Source organism: Cannabis sativa, chromosome 4, assembly GCF_029168945.1.
Source record: "Cannabis sativa cultivar Pink pepper isolate KNU-18-1 chromosome 4, ASM2916894v1, whole genome shotgun sequence".
Classification (NCBI taxonomy): domain Eukaryota; kingdom Viridiplantae; phylum Streptophyta; class Magnoliopsida; order Rosales; family Cannabaceae; genus Cannabis; species Cannabis sativa.
The window spans coordinates 76443653-76461814 of record NC_083604.1 but is presented as its reverse complement, the minus strand read 5'-3'; the positions used below and the strand labels follow the sequence as shown (position 1 = coordinate 76461814).

The window sequence follows — 18162 nt, the reverse complement described above, 5'->3', positions numbered from 1 at the left end:
CTAGCGTCAAGTGTTTCAGAGACAGAGTCATTTAGTAGGCTATAACCATTACAAAAAAATATCACAGTTAAATAAAATGAAACATGTATCTTTTAATTTGATAATTACAAAATAAAACATTAAAATATAGTTCCACAAAATTAAATAAAGAATAAATATTATTTTGGACCCTGTGTTTTGCAAAAGTTATCTGTTTTGTTAAATGACAAAATAGACCCTATATTTTCCAAAATGGTACAAATAAGACCATGAAGTGATTTTTTTTATCAAAATATAATTTAATAATAATCCTATCTAAAAGTATTATGATAAAACTGTTTACTTTTTCTTTATCTGTTTGTGTTAGGAATTGTTTTCAAGTTAGTCATATTAAAAAAAACAAGTTGTCAAAAATCAAGCTGATGGTCCTATTTTTACTATTTTAGAAAATACAAGGTCAATTTTATCATTTAACAATACAGAGAGTCCAATTAGCAACTTTTACAAAACACAGGGTCCAAAAAAATATTTATCCTTAAATTAATGTAACATGATCAGTGATAATTATTTTTGTTTAGTGTATAGGCACAAATATTTTTTATATAAATAATTAGTATATTTTTTATGTACATCTTTTTTTAATATGTTAAAAAACAATAATATATTGTAAACTTTAAAAAAACTCTAGACAATTTTAAATAATACTAAATATATATAATTTAAAATTTCTAATACAGTAGAACCTCTATTTAAGAATACTCTATTCAAGAATAACTTCTAATTTGTTATAAAAAAATGAAGACCCAATTTGGGCTAGTTATAAATAAGAATAACCTCTATATTGTAATTAGTTATATATTTTTTAAGTCCCATATTAATAAAATATACCTCTATATAAGAATAATTACATCTTAAAAAAATATATACATATATTTTATTAATTTATTTATGTAGAATTAATAATTTTATTTCAAATTATAGTACATGTATAAATATTATATATACTCAAAAATAATTTTAATATAATATAGTATTAAGAATTATTTATTGGTATTTTTGTTACATTGATATTTTTTTGATATTTTGATTTTCTTTTCAAGTGTAACTCTATTTAGTTATAACCTCTCAATTAGAATATTATTTTTTTAGTCCCAAGTGTATTCTTAGATAGAGATTCTACTGTATATGTATGTTTATTTATTATTATTTTATATATATACATGAAATAATTTTACGTTTGAATCCTATTTTTATAACACAATAATTAACTAGAGTTTCACATTTAAATTTGTAGTTATTGAATGTTGTTTTTTCCTCCAACCAAATTCGCCAGTTTTATTTGGGCTTAGGTGTGAGTTGATTAGGGTTGTATTTTGTTATTATTATTTAATTTTTATTAATTACTTCGATTAGTTTTGTCAATGTGACATGATTGAGTATTTTAATCTTATCTCTATAACATGATTTTGAGCATTTTAATCTTGTATGTGTGACATAATTTTGATTGTACCTATATATGACATGTTAGTTCTTCTTTGTTATTCAATGGTTCACCATCAAATTGCTGTTAGTAGTTGAGAATAACAAGTTTTTTATAATTGAAGGGGTTGTTAGCAGTGCAATTATATATGTACCTTACACAATAGTTGAGTGCTTAAACTATGAGGTTGAACCTACTGCAATAGTTTCTACTTTTATCTTCTGAGCGGTGGATAAAATAGAATATAGGTGTTCTTCTAATTAATTGCGATGTAGCAATTATTTTCATCTAATTTTATTTTAATTATTTAGTCAAATAATCTAAGAATTAGGCGACTGATTATTTGTTTTATTTTTTTAATTCTAATTCTAATCGTGTCCAGGGAGATATCACAAATAGATTACAATTATTTTAGCTAATCACTATTAATAAAATTCATGATTTATTCAATTAAAAAAATCAATTATTTATTAAATTAAATATAACTATATAAATACATGATGAACCAAAACTTATTTTTGCAAAAAATAAAATAAAAAACTATATATATCATTATTGAGAGGTATACATATTATAACATTTAATTAAGGTGGTTATTAGGCATGCATGCATGCATGTCCGACAGAAAGGGACGTTGGTATGGGTCCCTCTCCCTCGTCCATGACTAGCTAGGGTTTAGTCCCATCGAAGTGGGCCGCACCAGTCAATGACATTTCTGTTTATTAGCTTTTTTTTTCTTTTTTTCCATTGGATGCTTTCTCTGTTCCATTTTCTCATCTTTTTTCTCTTATATAGCCAAAGTGTGAACTCTCCATATGGTATTCTTCACCACCAAGTGAACTTAACCCTAGCTACCATACCACAAATTTTTTTTTTTAAATTTAAGCGTTTATATATTACATTGCATAACTTAGGACTCGAATCTAAGACCTCCAACACACACGCACCCTCTTATGGCGACTTGAGCTAACCTCAAGTGGTATATACACAAATCTACCATAATATACAACTACTCAACCCCAAACACTATAAATATATATATTTATGAAAGGAAAAAAAAACTAATCCCATGCATCATGCATGTGAAATGTGATCGTTATCATATAACTTGTATACACAACTATTACTCTTTTAGTAGTTTTAGATTTTGCCATAATTAATTTTGTAAATATAATAATATAACTTTTTATGTATATAGAAAAGGAAGATGTTTCAATGGTTACATTTTTATTGTAATTATCATGGTTACATTTTTTTTAAGCCATTGGATTACTATTAAATGGTTGTGATTAATTTAGAAATTAAATAAAAATAAATAATAAATAACTTATAACCTGAAAGTAACCTAATCATTTATAAAACTTTAATTAAGATTAATTATATTTTAAAATTAAATTAATTATAATTATTTATTAATTTTTTGTAATTTATTACTATATAAGGAGATTTTAGCAATTTATTTTTTTATACTTAAATTATTTAAAATTTTATAGCAAAACTTTTTATAATTTAAAATTATACACATATAATTTCATAATTTAAATTTTATTATACTTGTAATCTTAATTTAATTATTACACTTAATTATTTAATTTTTTATTTAAATATTTAAAAAGTAAAAAATGAAATAATTTGAAGAATTTTTTAGAAAAAAAATGGCTGCACTTGTTTTGAGGTCTCATACTTAGTTCATATAATTGTAACAAAATAATTAAATATCATTTAAAAATAATTAATTATTTAAAAATTTATTATAAGAAGAGAATTTTAATTTGTGTCAAAAGAAGTTTAATTTTTGTAAAATAAATAAATTTTATTGTAAATATTATAATTAAATAGCTTAATTATTAAAATAATTCAAGAAAGGATTTAAATATAAATATTAATTGCTAAAAGATGTCTTGTTAAATATTTAATTAATTATTTTAAGAAAATAATTAATTATAATTAAATAATTCTAAAAAAGGAATGTCTATTTAATTAATTATTTTAAGAAAATAGTTAATTATAATTAATTAAATCTAGAAAAAGAAAGTCTACCTATTAGTAACCTGCTATTACAGGTTAAAGAAAAATGTAACCATATAGTTACAATAAAAATGTAACCATTGAATAGTCACCCATATAGAAAAATATAACTGTATAACTAAAAATGTATAGAAAGTAATAATAATAATAATAAAAAAAAAACTTTGTTAAATACATATAGTACTCATGAAAGACATAATAATTAATATTGAGATTAATTAAGCTAGATCGAGAGCGATCGATCTAATTAATATCCTTAAATATGAAATTTTCAAAGACTGCAACATATATATATTTATAGGTTTTATTATTTCTTGCTTGTATTATAATATATAAGCAATTTTAATTCTTTAATTCGTATAATTAAGAGCTACTTAATTTAATGTAAATGGAAGACATGACTAATAATGGAACACATGCACGCTGGGTTTTGTGTGTTATACAATTGAAAAGATATATAATAGAGAAGAAAATACGCGAGGACTCTTTTTTTTGTAAAATTCTTCTATATTGTTCTATCTGACGATGTCTCAGTAAGTAGCCAAATGTCAAAACCAGTGAAAATTGACCACACACACGAGAGAATATATAAATATGAAATAGACATTTTGAATAAAGAATATATATTTATTTATTTATAATATTGATATAACTAATCTAACATAACTAAGGGTGAATTATTAGTCATATTAAGTCTAAGAAAGCTGCAAAATATATTAATTTAAGCAACATATATATGTGAATTACAATAAAAATTTAGGTATACATTCAACTAATTACTGTAAAAGTAATAATTCTTTCCACGTTGAAATACACTTATATATATACTAAAGTGGAGCAATAAGTCAAGCCCTACTCTTTTGAACTTATTTTTTTTTAAAAAAACAATTCACATATATATATTTAAATAATAATAATAGTGTAGTACCATATACTATACTAGTAATATATCTACGGCTATCAAATAATATTTTACCAGTAATTACATTTTTAATAATTATTAAATAAATAAAATTTAATATTAAATTACACTAATAACAATATAATAATTTAAAATTTCTCTAATAATAATAATAATAATAAAGTTTTTAGTTTGCCAGATAAGGAAGCGTTAATGAAGATAGATTTGGAGTATGTTGTATAGTAGTTGATCTCAAAGTTGTTAATGATAGCTCTTTTATTAAGCTTTTTTAAAGGAAAGGAAGAGAAGAAAGGTGGGGTTGGGGTTGTGGTGGTGGTGGGTATTCCAAGCTTTTGTAGTGGGTCCTAATACGAGTTTTTGAGGGAGACATTGCTTTGCAACTTTAACGCCAAATATGCCACTCATTTGTCGTTTTTTAATTACTTAAATAATAATAATAATAATAATTAAATTTACTGCAAACAAATATCATTAGTTAGAGGACAAATATTGAACTTTGGAACACCAAAAGCTGAAGATGATAATTTATGTCGTTTTCACTTTATAAAAGGGTAGTCGAGAGATTTTTTATTTTATTTTTTGGCTCTTTTTATTACTAGGGTGAACTTGTTTTTTTATATATCAAAAGTCTTTTTACCTAATTAAAATACAAAAATAAGAAGCTACAAGTAACTCCATCATCAACCAAATGATCATCATGATCAACTTAGTACATATTTATAATCCACTTAAAGAAACCACCCTAGATTGACTATATAATTATTAACTCCAGGTTTTTAAAATAGAAAACAATAAAAATATTGAAGTACATGCATTTGTAGATTGAGTAGATACACACATGCACGTGTAGCAAAATATTGAAGTAAATCCCACCTTAATTGGTAGGCACACAAATATATAATTATAAAAGCATTGCTATATATATTACCCAACTTAAAATGTCTGACACTGTATATAATATTATAATGTATCGCATCATAATTAATTATTTATTAAAATAAATTGTGATGGGAGTACTGATATTATAAAATACACTAATAATATTACTTAGTACTTTTAAGTACTCCTTAACATTTTCCTAATTATAATCATACTGATATGTTTGTTGTTATTCATCTGGAGATTATTATAACGAGAATCGATCGCTGATGAATTCATGTGGATCGTTAGATTGTTGCTTTTGTGAAGCAATCGATCGAGAGATGACATCATTTTTTAATAACAGTACAATAATTAAAGGGTAAATATTATTTTAGAATTTATGATCTGGTTTTTTAATTATATTGAAAAATAAATGATTAAATTTTGGTTCAAAATATTATTATTTACTATTTTAAAAAATATAGAATAAAATTTTATTATTTATAAAAAATATTCTAAATAATAAATTTTACAAACTAAATGGTCTAAAAATATTATTTACCCGTAACTAAATTACCTTTTATGCTAAGAAATCTGACAAGAAGTACTTTTTTTAATTATTCTTTTCATTTAGACTAATTATAATTATAATATAGTAGTATATTTTTATTTTCTTTTTCTCACCACAGCAGCTTAATTGTTCTTGGTGTTGACTTAGAGGAGTACATTACATCACATGAAATCATTTTTCGGTCCCCTGAATCTATAAATCTCATGCTATGATATACCAGTACTAGCTAATTATATAACTACAAGCACTAATTTCCATTAGAAAGGTTATATAAGCTAAAGATCTTAAAAAAGGTAGTATTATTAAGCTTCGAATATAAAGAAAATAATAAATCAATAATAAAAAGACTTCAGACATGGATGGAAGACTTGAGTTAGAAGCTTCAAAGAGATTAAAAAGAGACCACTGACGCGTGTAACATACTTGTCTGTCATGACATGTATGATATCTATACATACATATACGAAAATATTATTATATATAATCCCATTATATATTATATATGCTATATACGCACCTCTCCATGCCATGCACACACGCAAAGATTAAAAGAAGAAAAAAAAGCCACAACCACAATCATCATAACCACCAAAAAAAGCTCTCTCTTTTCATTCATTCATATCTCATTCTCCAAATTAAATTCCCTATAATAATTATTAACAACCACATAGTATATATATAAATACATGTATAGCTTTTCATAAATAAAAAGAAAAAAAATTATAAGCTAATAAAATTCTCGTCTTTCGAACTTGATCCACTCCTTTTTCTTTTCTTCTTTTCTTAGAGATGATCGTCCCTGTTACCACTAACAACCCAAATAACCAATCTCCCAACACAAAAACTGACAACAACAACAACAATAATATTCCGAACAACAACATCGTATTTCATCAAATAATTCCCAATCTCTGTTACGAGCCCACTTCTGTTCTAGACCTGGGTCGTAGCCCAAGTCCGGTACTGGCGGCGCCAGGTGGCGGTGGCGGGAAACCAGCCAACAACAACAACAACAAGGTAGTTATTAATAATAGTAATAATAATAATAATAATAATTCGGACGACGTCGTTTTGAGTACTCAAACGACAAATGATCATCATAATACGCTGGAGTGGCCTGTGGACGATCAGGTTTTGCATAACTTGGATTGGGATAATATCATGAGAGAATTGGGTTTACATGATGATTCTGTCCCTTCTCCTTTCAAAACAGCTTCTACTAATACAACTACCACCAACGCTACTACTCATCATCAGATCATCACGGCCGATAATCATGATCATCCTCAGCCCTTCGATCCAACTATTGCTACTACTACTGATCATCACTTCAACTTATTCTCTGATAATCATAATTTGAATCTCTTTCAGGTTTCCCCTGATTTTCAAAATAATAATAATAATAATAATAATAATTGGAATATTGGGTTTGATTTTATTGAAGATCTTATCCGAGTTGCTGACTGTTTCGACTCGGACGATTTACAACTCGCTCAGGTTATACTAGACCGTCTCAACAACCGAGTCAGATCTAGTAATATTAACAATAATAATAATAAAGGAGTACAACAACAGGGTGGTCGACCGTTTCAACGTGCTGCTATTTACTTCAAAGAAGCTCTTGAGTCAATTCTCTCCGGTTCGAACCGGACCACAGGTCGACTCTCTTCATGGGCCGAAATTGTTCAGACCATCAGAGCCCATAAGGCCTTTTCGGATATCTCGCCTATCCCGATGTTTACTCAATTCACTACCAATCAAGCTCTACTCGAAGCCCTTGGTGGGTCCACCTTCATTATCCACGTCATCGATTTCGACATCGGACTCGCCGGACACTACGCTTCGCTCATGAAGGAACTCGCCGAAAAATCCGAGTCTCTCCGAGTTAACTCGCCTGTTCTCCGAGTTACGGCCGTTGTTCCCGAGGAATACGCGGTGGAGAGCCGATTAATTCGGGAAAATCTCACCCAGTTTTCTCAAGATCTCAAGATCAGATTCCAAATCGACTTCGTACTCGTCCGTGTCTTTGAAGCGCTTTCGTTTAAGGCTGTTAATTTTAGGGAAGGAGAAAAGATCGCCGTGATTTTTTCCTCCGCCGTGTTGCGCCGCCACGGCGGCGGGTTTCTTGGAGAAGTGAGGCGGGTTTCGCCGGCGGTTGTGGTTTTTGTCGACGGAGAAGGTTGGGGTGGCGAGCCCGGTACGGCTCCGACGACGTCGTTTAGGAGGAATTTCGTTGGTGGATTGGAGTTTTACTCGATGGTTTTGGAGTCGCTTGATGCGGCCATGGTGGGATCGGAGTGGGTAAGGAAGATCGAGGCGTTTGTGCTGAAACCGAGGATTGTCATGGCGGTGGAAGCTGCTTCTGCGGCGGCAGCTGCTGTCGGCGGTGGGAGAAGAACGGCGTCGTTTCGTGAGATGTTTCATGGAGCCGGGATGAGGCCGGTCCAGCTCAGCCGGTTCGCGGATTTTCAAGCCGAGTGTTTACTGGGAAAGGTTCAAGTGAGGGGTTTCCACGTGGCGAAACGACAAGCTGAGTTGGTGCTTTGTTGGCATGAGCGGGCCCTTGTTGCCACGTCAGTGTGGAGGTGTTAAGAGGATTAAAAATGTTAATTAATTTAGGGTATAATTTTAATTCTCTCTTTATTTATATTATTAATTAGTTATTAAAAAAAAAATGAGAGGGTTAGGAGGAGGAGGGAGGTCTGGGGATGTATAAATTAATTGTAAGAGAAGCATCCATGACCATATATTAATGGTTTTATTTAAGTGTTTTTTAGTTTGTGTTGCTGTCTACTTGGTTGTTATAATCCTTTTTTGATCTTTTTATATATTTGGGAGCTTTTGCTTGTATTTCTTCAAACAAAATTATTAATTTGGAGACTACACAATTATTGGCCTTTTGCATACTCGTACATATTATCTAATTTTATTTTCACATCTTCTTTATAAGTAAATTCATTAATCTCCATGTTAGTGCAGATATTTCAAATTTACACCTTTTGTACAATCTAAATACATGATGTGTTAAAAAGTTTAGTAATTTATATAATAAATATTTATTAGAAAATTACAAATCAATTAAGATAATATTAAATTTTTAAATTATATTAATTGTTGAACATTTCAAATTATAATGCAATTTACAAGCTTGTCAAAATACTGACTAAATTAATAAAAATTCACCTATTTATAGCTTTGCTCCTTATTCTTCGATAACTTATAAATATATACTATATAAACACAATATATGAAACAATAAAGTAAAGCCTATGAGGAAATTGAAATTATAGAAGCTATGGGCCGATATCAACTATCAAAGAGGAACTCAGATTGGGCAGAAAACAAGCAATGACAAGGTGTAAAGATTGAGGATAGTATGCTCTGTTTAAGACATTAGTAATAATTAAATTTTGAGTTCTGTATTTGGTTTGATTATTTTTTATTATCAATTTTTGCTTTCTTTTCTCTACAAAATGTCAGTTTGTCTTATTAGATAATTGATAAATTGAATAACTCATTAGGTTAGTTTGTAAGGGGCAAAAATTTAATGTTTATTTTTAGCGGGATACATATTTAATGTTTGTAAAACTGTAATTTTTTTCTAGTTTCGTAAGTATATTTTTCGTTTTAAATTTATTAAAAGAACATTTGGAAGTAACTGGTACTACATGTTTCTATTTAGACCCAATAATTTAGAATTTGGGCCTTATATGCCCTGTTTAAAACAATAACTATGTTTGTACTGACGAAATTAAAAAAAAATTACAGTTTTATAAACATTCAGTACTTATACCGCTAAAAATAAATATTGAGTTTATGCTACTCATAAATTTAAAACTTTGAATACTTATGGCGCTATTTACTCTTATCAAAATTTTACAAAATATCTTAAATAATATATTAAAGTAAAAAATTATCCTAATTCATACCTCGGTGTACCATAGAAATTTCTAATTTATCCCATTACTTATCTTCTTTCATTTGCTTTACATTCCATTACTAAAATTGATTTGTAAAACTTAACCATACCGAAAAGTGAGAATTAGATTGATTGGTAGCAGTCCAATCTATTTGAAATTCATTATAAAAAGAAAGTTGTCGTAAAACTTTTATATCTTTAAATAATTTTTTTTTATTTTTAATTAAATGATCTTTCAATATAATTGCTTGAGCATTTTATTCTTTTCCAGATCAAATGTTCAGTTGAGATACAACCATATATTTTAACTGATTTGATAAATTAATAAAAATTCATATTTGTTTTTTTTTTTTTAAAGTGATTTGTAAAATTTTTATATTTATTGTAATAAAAAAAATATTAATTTGGTATTTAAAACGCACCGTATCCGTATAGATCTTTTTCTTAAATGAAAAATAAAAATAAAAACGCCGGAAAGGAAATAGCGAAAAGAAACTGGCGGTTAATGGGTTTGTGTAGTGTCCCTATATATAAACTTAATCAGAGGAGTTTGCCATTTCCATTAAAATTCTAAATCAAATCAAATCATAATGGCTCTAATGGCCTCCAACCTTACCAGTGAGGTCAGTACCAATCTTCTTCTCCCTTTTATTTCTTCTGATCCTCTTAATTAGGGTTTCAAATCATACTTCTGTTTTCCATTTTCATTTACTACTTCCGATCTTCTGGGTTCTATGAGTCCGTATTAATTTATTATTGTTTGATTTTGCTTTTAATCACGTAAAATTCTCTGAACTGAACCATGTATTTTAAGGTGTAACAGTGATTTTTTTGTTGATTTTTGTCTCCAATGATTAATTGATTCATAGCAAGCTCTGCAAGTTGCTACTCATTTAATTACATTTTCATATTGATTTTGATTTCGATATATATCATTTTTTTGATGCAGGTTGGGTTGCGTTTACTCCTTTGTCCTCTTGGATCTAACGTTGTTCTTCGAACAGCATGGTAAGCTCTGAATTTTATTAACTAAGAGAGTGCCCTCTTTGAGATACGTAAGTATGGCTGAGTTTATAATCCTTTTTGTTTGGCCTTTTTTTTCATTCCATTTTTTTTTTCTTGTGTAGTTGCTCTGTTGGGATTGCTGTACCAGTGTACTCTACATTCAAGGCAATTGAGAATAAAGATAATGATGAACAACAAAAGTGGCTTTTATATTGGGCAGGTATATTGTTTCTCTTTCTATTTAAATTTTATTTGTTGGTTCTCTGATCTTTGTTAATTTTAGTTTTAATGGATAGTATACTGGCTAGAGTTTAGTAAGAACACAACCCATCTAAACAGTTCATTAAACTTAAAACAAGTAAAATAGATGGCACAATACATGAATTAACTTGGCTCAGACAAAAACTTGGCTTACATACACAGGAGCTTACAGTAACAATAATCCACTGACCGTTGAAACAATGTGTACGAATTCATAGCAAATGTGTACAATGATTGGTTATTGCAGGTTTAGGAGAAATTCCTCAAACAGATCTTAAACATCTCAAAGTTATTCTTCTCTTTTGAAATATTTCCCTGAGTAAAAAATCATTCAACTCTTTTGACATGTTGCTTTGTGCCACGTTCAATGTTACAGTACAAACTAGCCGTCATATAAATATGAACTAAGTGTTTTTGCACAAATTTGTGCATTTGTGTTGTCATCTAGAGGAATAAAAGAAACCTAAACAATGACAGGCACTTGTCGGTAACTTTTATAAGTGGAATAATTGAGTGTTTTAGTTAGGAACTATTATTGATAGCCTGTGGTAGATATAGAACCAAAGCCAGTCATTTTCCTCAGCCATTTTTTTCCCATTGCCTCTGATTTAACAAGAATTTTAGTTTCTTAATTCAGGGATTAATTTCATGGATGTTGGTTTCTCAGTCATAATTTTAGCATGATCAGTTGCTACACATGCATCATGTCACTTTCAAATTCTGATGTTTCTTGATATTGTTGTGTTATGGCCTCTTTGATTCAAAACATGTCATTTCTGGGCTACAGCGTGTTAGTATCAAAGCAAGGATTTTTTTTTTTTTTTTCAAAGATACACTTCAATTCAGCCATTTCTACTTGATTGTCTGTCTTGAAAAAATGTTAATAATTTGGCTATGGGAAGTTATATGGTTGAGTCTTGTGTAAACATAAAGCATGTGATTGTCTGATTATGACATGCTCCTGTCTAATTCCCTTGCATTACTATTGTTTTTGTTATTGCAGCTTATGGTTCTTTCAGCCTTGTTGAAGTTTTTTCAGATAAGCTGGTTTCTTGGTATGGAACTTCATTTTTAAACCATGGTTTTTCTGTTTGAAGTAAAATTATTATACAAATATAGGACATAATACGAAGCAAACAATGATAGGGCACATATATCTATCAGTTTTCCTGCTTCTGGTCTTAATATATTTTCTATCAGAGGTTTGCTTAAAGAAAATTGTCATTGTAGAAATGTAATTTCTTTTTCAAGAAAGCTTATTTCCACTGATGACAAATATCCATGGTGCACAAGTTGACATTTTAATAAATGGTTAGTTTTGACAATTTGATTGATTCTTGATATTTCGTTTCCATAATTTGCAGGGTACCCATGTACTATCACCTGAAGTTTGCATTTCTTGTCTGGCTTCAACTTCCAACTTGCAATGTATGTATTTTTATTCTTTTCTAGCAGTTTTCTTTGTAGAATTATTACCATACCCCCTCTCTGACATACCACACACGAAGCCCTTCTAGTTCTACTATCTCCGATATCAGATTAACCCCTTCTTTGACCAGGGAGCTAAGCAGCTGTACATGAACCACCTGCGTCCATTCTTCTTGAGGCATCAAGCCAGAATTGATCAAGTTTTGGGTCGTGCATATGGTGAAATGGTATGCCCTTCTGTATTGGTGATTCCCTAGTTAATCTTAATATGTTGTATACAGGTTAATATATAGTTTACAAGTACTTTCCGGTATTGAATTTTTCAGGTCAAACTCTTTTGTGCCCACAAAGCAGAATTCCAATATTTCAGAACCATCTTCTTGAAGATTATAGGATCAGGTGAGGACGAGTACTATATGATAGAAGTATTCAACTGTACCAATTTATCAATGTGGACAAGAATCATTTTTCTAATTAGTTTACACATGTTTGATCTCTTAAAAACAAAACCCAGCTGACCATTTTTTGAAAGGAGGACCTGAACCCCATAGACCACAACAAAATGCAACCGAAGATGTCCAAAGTGAAACAACAACAGTCTCGGCGATAGAGTCTGATCATGAAGATTAGTGCACTCTTCTGCTGATGGACCTGTGTCGTTTTAAACGCCACTTTGCCGTATGAGTAGTCTGGTTTTTGTACATAGAAATATATTATAGCTCCTGCTTTTCGATTGTTTTGAAAACATAATGAGGATACTGGAAATTTTCTATTGAGAGTAAAAAACATATAAAAGAAGAGACATAGTAACATGAAATTACAATATATGTTTGATTGCTGTCTTTTGTTATATATCTCTCTTTTTCCCCCCACAGATAACAATCGCAAAACTTAAAAATATGTTCAAACTCAGTTTTGAATTTAATTTAAAGTTACAGTTACAAAGATGGGAGTTGTTAAAAGGTTGTAAATTAGTAGCGAAAAATAAGTGTTCTATGCTCAATTGAAGCCAGGATTATCACTGTTTTCCGTAGTTTTAATTAAATTTCTACTCTAATCATGATGACAATTAAAGCCAGGACTTCGTTTCCTTTTAACTGTTGCTTTCACCACTACGAGTTTGATGATGGTCGAGATTTGCTATAACTTCTGGGCCGCACAACCGTGTTAATTCTTCCTGTTATGATCACAAAAATCACATTTGTTTATTAAAATGATAAGTAACCATAATCTGTAAATTTCAAAGCAGGTGGGCTGTAATGCTGCTATGGTGAGTGGAAATTAACCTTAATAGAACCATTCTCGGATGTAAGTTTTTGGCATTCCTCTGAAAGTTTCTGCAGCTCATCTCTGAGTGAACGATTTTCGTTGCTCAAGGTCTCCACCCTTGCTTGTAGCTCTTCACATTCAGCCTGGTTACAACCAAGAAATACAAACTCACTTACACTGTCTTTAAAATGATTAATTTTTACTATTTTATCTCATAGGAACAAATGCAATAAGGTTGGACTCTTTTATGGTTTTGTTCATTTAATTCTTGTTAGCCACCCCCACCAAACCAAAAAGACAAAAATTGCAAAGATATTTGTTACTTATTTAATCTTTCTCACCTTGACCAAAAGTTAGTTGGGAAGTGGGGACAAAATACAAGTGAAACTGTACCTGCTTTCGTAATCTTGACCTCCTAGCTGACTCCCTATTGGATTGCTTCCTCTTCTGTCTTTTTAGTTCACGTTCATCCTGTCAAAAATAAGAGGAAATACATGAAGCCTTCACCAATAAAAAGCAGAAAATACCAAGGTCTTTCTTGATTGGTTTGAAGGAATGGATCCCGGCTATGGATTAACAATGAAATATTAAGAGTAAAACTCCATGAGAAAAAGAGAAATAAATACAAAGAAGCCTTGTTCAAACATGGATACTAAAAGTTGAGTAAGAACTCATAAGAATTGCATTGTAAACTCAATAGCATACCTGAACCCATTGGTCGGGCATCACACCTTCACGTCCAATCATCGATGCAGAAGCAGCAGATGACGAGGCACCTGATGGATTTGGTCTCAGCTTTGTGGCTCCACCGCCACCAGAAGATGCATTCCATAAGTCCATCCCAATGTTCAGGTTGGTTGCTGGCATCGAGCCGACAGGTTTTCCAGACACTGAAGCTTGCAAAATGGAACCAGCAGAGTTATTCTGAGCATTGGCTCCTGATAAGTTGTTGGTTAATACAAAAAAATAATTCTGGAATTATAACATAACTAAAGTTTATGGGTAAAATGTACCATCTGCAAGCATTTGGTCGAAGCTTCCTTTCTTGCTACCAGACAACTCCTACAAATAGATTAGACACATTTTTCACTATACTACAAAATAATCCATCTTCTCCCAGCAAAAAGGAAAAATTACATCAAGGAAAAAAAACCTTTTAATTGGTCAACAGAAATTTTATATCCTTACAAAATTATGTTAAATAAAAAACTATTCCATGAACACATACCTGTTGATTATTCTCATCACTAGCATCTGATGAACCCTCTGATCCACTTTCAGCGCTACAAACAGTCAAATATTATAAAATAACATCAGAAAAAGGGAATGGAAGACAGTCACAGTAGCAGCAGAGAAACAACTTGCAGAATAAGATTAATACCAAAGAAAGACATTCATCTAAAGCTTGTCAAGAGGAAAATCCTAAAACCAAATGGTCGTGCACCTTTGTGAAGCACCATCGTTTCCTGAACCTGAAGTTGCTTTTCCGCTCTCCCCAACCTTAGCACCAGCCGCTCCTGTACTGCCAGAGTTAATTTTAGACTTCTTGGCTGAAGCTCGTTCTTTGCCATCTGCGCTCTTCCCATCCAAGTCGGGATTCACCTGCATTGACACAGGAGTCTGCAAAGGAAATGCAGCAGAGAAAAAGATGAGCAACTTTACCAGATAATTTAGATCCAATTCCATTTTCAGTGTGATGTGTAAAGAAAATGTCTTAAGCAGTACAAAATGAAAAGCAAATAGCAGTAACAGAGAATCATACAGTGGCCATGTTAGGATGGGCATAAACTCCCCCAGGTGGATACATAGCCGGGTAAGGAACTGGGGTTCCATATGGTGGCATTAGAGGATGCTGAACAATTTGCCAACACAAGAACAAATTAAAATCCACCTTCATGAGGAATATGCATATACTCAAGTTTAAATCCAAAGGAAGTAAATATAATCACCTGACTTCCCCACATATAAGGATGAGGAGTAGGAGAAGCAACTGTTGAGGCGAAAAAGGGCGGTGGAGTAGCACCAGCAGTATAATAAGCCTAAAATTAAACTATCTTGTAAGCAATAACTTCATCAATCTTAATATAAAAATTCAAGCAAGTTTAACATATACACAAAAACAATGTTTGTATACAAACCATGGAATTCGACCAATCAGGATATGAAGGTGCAGTTGGAATTTCCTGTATAGAAATGCAAAAGTACTTAAATAACTCGAAAAAGTTAGAAAGAGGGAGAAGGAAAAAGGGTTTAATTTATTTTTTACCTGAGTTGAAGATGCTGGTTTTGAAGCCTTAGAAGCTGCGTTCTCTTCCCCAGTTCCCATAATGCTTAACAAAACTCTTGCTTAGTTGAAGAATCTCTAACTGGGTAACCTTTCCAATTGATTAATAATGATGATGCTTATGATGTACCTGATCCTAACAAATCTATATCAGACCAATGATGAAATTCAATGTTACCCAATCAAAATATGTAATCTTTCGAATTAGAATTAACTCTACAAACCTCAAATTCCATTTGGCTTTAAATTAAGTTTAAGTTTCATCAACATTTATTACTCAACTCTCTATCTTTCTCTCTCTCCCACACCCACACACAAACAAAAATCATATCCAAATATAGAAAGAATAAATTGTGATGATTTGGTTGTTGGTTGAATCAGTATTAAAAACGGTATTAACTAATCAAACAAATATCCAAAGTAAAATAAAAAAAACTGAGTCTTTATTCAAAAGAAAACCCCAAAATTATCACCGAAATCCTAAAATTAACCAACAGAATTTGAAATAAACAACAAACAAAAAACGAAATCAACCCCTTATAATTTCCAAATAAAGAAACAAAAATTCAAAATCGAAACCATAAATTCACAGAAAGAGAGAACTGACTTGTTGGTTTCATGGGGAAGGAAAGGGCAATACAGTAATTCCGAGTCTGAGTCAGATGAAAAAAGTCCAGGTGGGACGAAAGAAGGAAGGAAGAAACGATAGTATTTAATTAAGAAACTGAAAATGAAATGAAGGGCGAAGATTAAGGATCAGAAAGTAAATCCAATCTGAGCCGTCGAAATAAAAAGAGGAGTTACAGTGAAAGTACTACTCACTCAAAAAACACACAAGTCTCACAACCGAACCACTTCTGTTGTTTCACTCATTCATAGATAGTCATGGCTGGTCATCTTCTTCTTCTTGTTCTTGTTGTTCTCTTCTGTGTTGGAGCGTGTAGGTACGCGCTCAACTAGCGTGGGAGGAAGGGAGGGAGAGTGTGATCTGGTGTGGCGGTGTCCAATGAGATGGCTTCTTGTATTGTAGAGAGGAAAGAGAGAGAAAGAGAGAGAGAAGGGTTTTGTGTGTGTGTTTGGGGGCGTTAGGGTTTGCGTGTGATGACACGTGCGAACAAATGAGGATGTTAGGTGTCCACATATCACTGGTGAATTATTACACAATCACCATTTTCCACCAACTTAATAATTTAAATTAAACTTTTTTAAATCCAATGGATAACCTTTTTTATTATTATTATTATTATTATTATTATTATTAATTATTTAATTATGGGAATTGCACGCGCCTCATAATCATTCATGAGCCGTTGGATTAAGAGATTATGTAGGATAAGAGTTTGATAATTTTTTTTTTTGGCTAATTAGCGATTTTTCCTCACGAACTTTGACATATACTAAATTATATTTTCTGAACTTTTTTGGCCGTTAAAAATTTCCCCTGAACTGTGGAGATGGTTAAATTTAAGGACTTTTGTCTAATTTCATTTACTGTTTCAGGTACTAAATCATGCTCTCAGACTTTGATATCTACCAACCTCTCAAATTTTTATATGTATTAAATCATGCCCCCTGAACTTTCATCCATGTTAGAATTTTTTTACTAAAATTAAATAAAAGTCCTTAAATTTAACAATCTTAATAGTTCAGGGAGAATTTTTAAGTCAAAGTTCGTAAGAAAAATTGTTAATTAGCCTTTTTTTTTTTTTTTAGAAATGCTAAAGTATATATAGAGCATTGTTATGACATATTTAAGTGCTTACCGCTACAATAAAGTATTATCTTACAATTAGTTAGTAATTTTTTATAATATCTATTAAAGTAAAATAATAGAATTCAATATTGAGTTAAGCACTATGAATATTTATTAATATTTCTTTAAAGTATAATGTCACTAAATTATACAGACACAATATATCTTTAAATAATAATAAACATTATTGATGTCTAATGTTTTGTTTGTTTTTTCTAACAACTACATAAAGATAATTTTATTTTATATATATACAAGTTTTATATATATATATAAGTTTATATATGAAGAACAAGTTGATGATTTATTTACATTGTTGTTTTTTTATTAATAGTTTAGGGTTCCTCAACAAGAGTTGATTAAAAAGCCTTTAAAAAAACAAGAGTTATAAGATCTTTAGAA

General features: G+C 30.4%; 3 protein-coding genes across 33 annotated transcripts; 2 read left to right on the top strand and 1 right to left on the bottom strand.

The window, feature by feature from the left end:
* The first annotated feature begins 6356 nt into the window (after positions 1–6356).
* On the top strand, positions 6357–8691 carry LOC115714408 (scarecrow-like protein 15). Its single transcript, XM_030643106.2, has one exon. It carries the CDS (start codon positions 6631–6633, stop codon positions 8431–8433), a length of 1803 nt encoding a protein of 600 aa, XP_030498966.2. The 5' UTR covers positions 6357–6630; the 3' UTR covers positions 8434–8691.
* A 1532-nt stretch (positions 8692–10223) lies between these two features.
* Positions 10224–13292, top strand: LOC115714459 (HVA22-like protein k). Its single transcript, XM_030643180.2, has 8 exons — positions 10224–10383; positions 10710–10768; positions 10888–10985; positions 12030–12081; positions 12391–12454; positions 12586–12681; positions 12781–12853; positions 12969–13292. The coding sequence occupies exons 1-8, from the start codon at positions 10351–10353 to the stop codon at positions 13082–13084; spliced, it is 591 nt and encodes a 196-aa protein (XP_030499040.2). The 5' UTR covers positions 10224–10350; the 3' UTR covers positions 13085–13292.
* Positions 13293–13354: 62 nt separating this feature from the next.
* Positions 13355–17154, bottom strand: LOC115714436 (G-box-binding factor 1). Of its 31 annotated transcripts, none has more exons than XM_061114893.1 (13): positions 16830–17113; positions 16615–16731; positions 15990–16137; positions 15862–15906; positions 15673–15762; positions 15486–15575; positions 15168–15343; positions 14952–15006; positions 14737–14785; positions 14429–14619; positions 14117–14194; positions 13741–13866; positions 13355–13631 (listed from the first exon to the last, which is right to left on the bottom strand). In XM_061114893.1, the coding sequence occupies exons 3-13, from the start codon at positions 16047–16049 to the stop codon at positions 13548–13550; spliced, it is 1044 nt and encodes a 347-aa protein (XP_060970876.1). In that variant the 5' UTR covers positions 16050–16137; positions 16615–16731; positions 16830–17113; the 3' UTR covers positions 13355–13547. The 31 variants fall into 31 exon arrangements, with proteins under 31 accessions (XP_060970876.1, XP_060970886.1, XP_030499006.2 ...); XM_061114903.1 differs by having other exon boundaries at positions 14429–14613; positions 16830–17076; XM_030643146.2 differs by having other exon boundaries at positions 14429–14661; positions 15990–16152; positions 16830–17043.
* Positions 17155–18162: the final 1008 nt, after the last annotated feature.

What these genes read in the sequence shown, in the direction of transcription:
- LOC115714408 (XM_030643106.2), top strand. Translation starts at nt 6,631, where the DNA reads ATGATCGTCCCTGTTACCACTAACAACCCAAATAACCAATCTCCCAAC.
- LOC115714459 (XM_030643180.2), top strand. Translation starts at nt 10,351, where the DNA reads ATGGCTCTAATGGCCTCCAACCTTACCAGTGAG. An exon ending in GTTGTTCTTCGAACAGCATG is followed by an intron (nt 10,769 to 10,887) that starts GTAAGCTCTGAA and finishes TTTCTTGTGTAG; the next exon opens with TTGCTCTGTTGGGATTGCTG. An exon ending in TTCAACTTCCAACTTGCAAT is followed by an intron (nt 12,455 to 12,585) that starts GTATGTATTTTT and finishes TTCTTTGACCAG; the next exon opens with GGAGCTAAGCAGCTGTACAT.
- LOC115714436 (XM_030643143.2), bottom strand. Translation starts at nt 16,049, where the DNA reads ATGGGAACTGGGGAAGAGAACGCAGCTTCTAAGGCTTCAAAACCAGCA. An exon ending in CCCATCCTAACATGGCCACT is followed by an intron (nt 15,344 to 15,485) that starts GTATGATTCTCT and finishes TTTCCTTTGCAG; the next exon opens with ACTCCTGTGTCAATGCAGGT. An exon ending in CCGAGAATGGTTCTATTAAG is followed by an intron (nt 13,632 to 13,740) that starts GTTAATTTCCAC and finishes TGATCATAACAG; the next exon opens with GAAGAATTAACACGGTTGTG.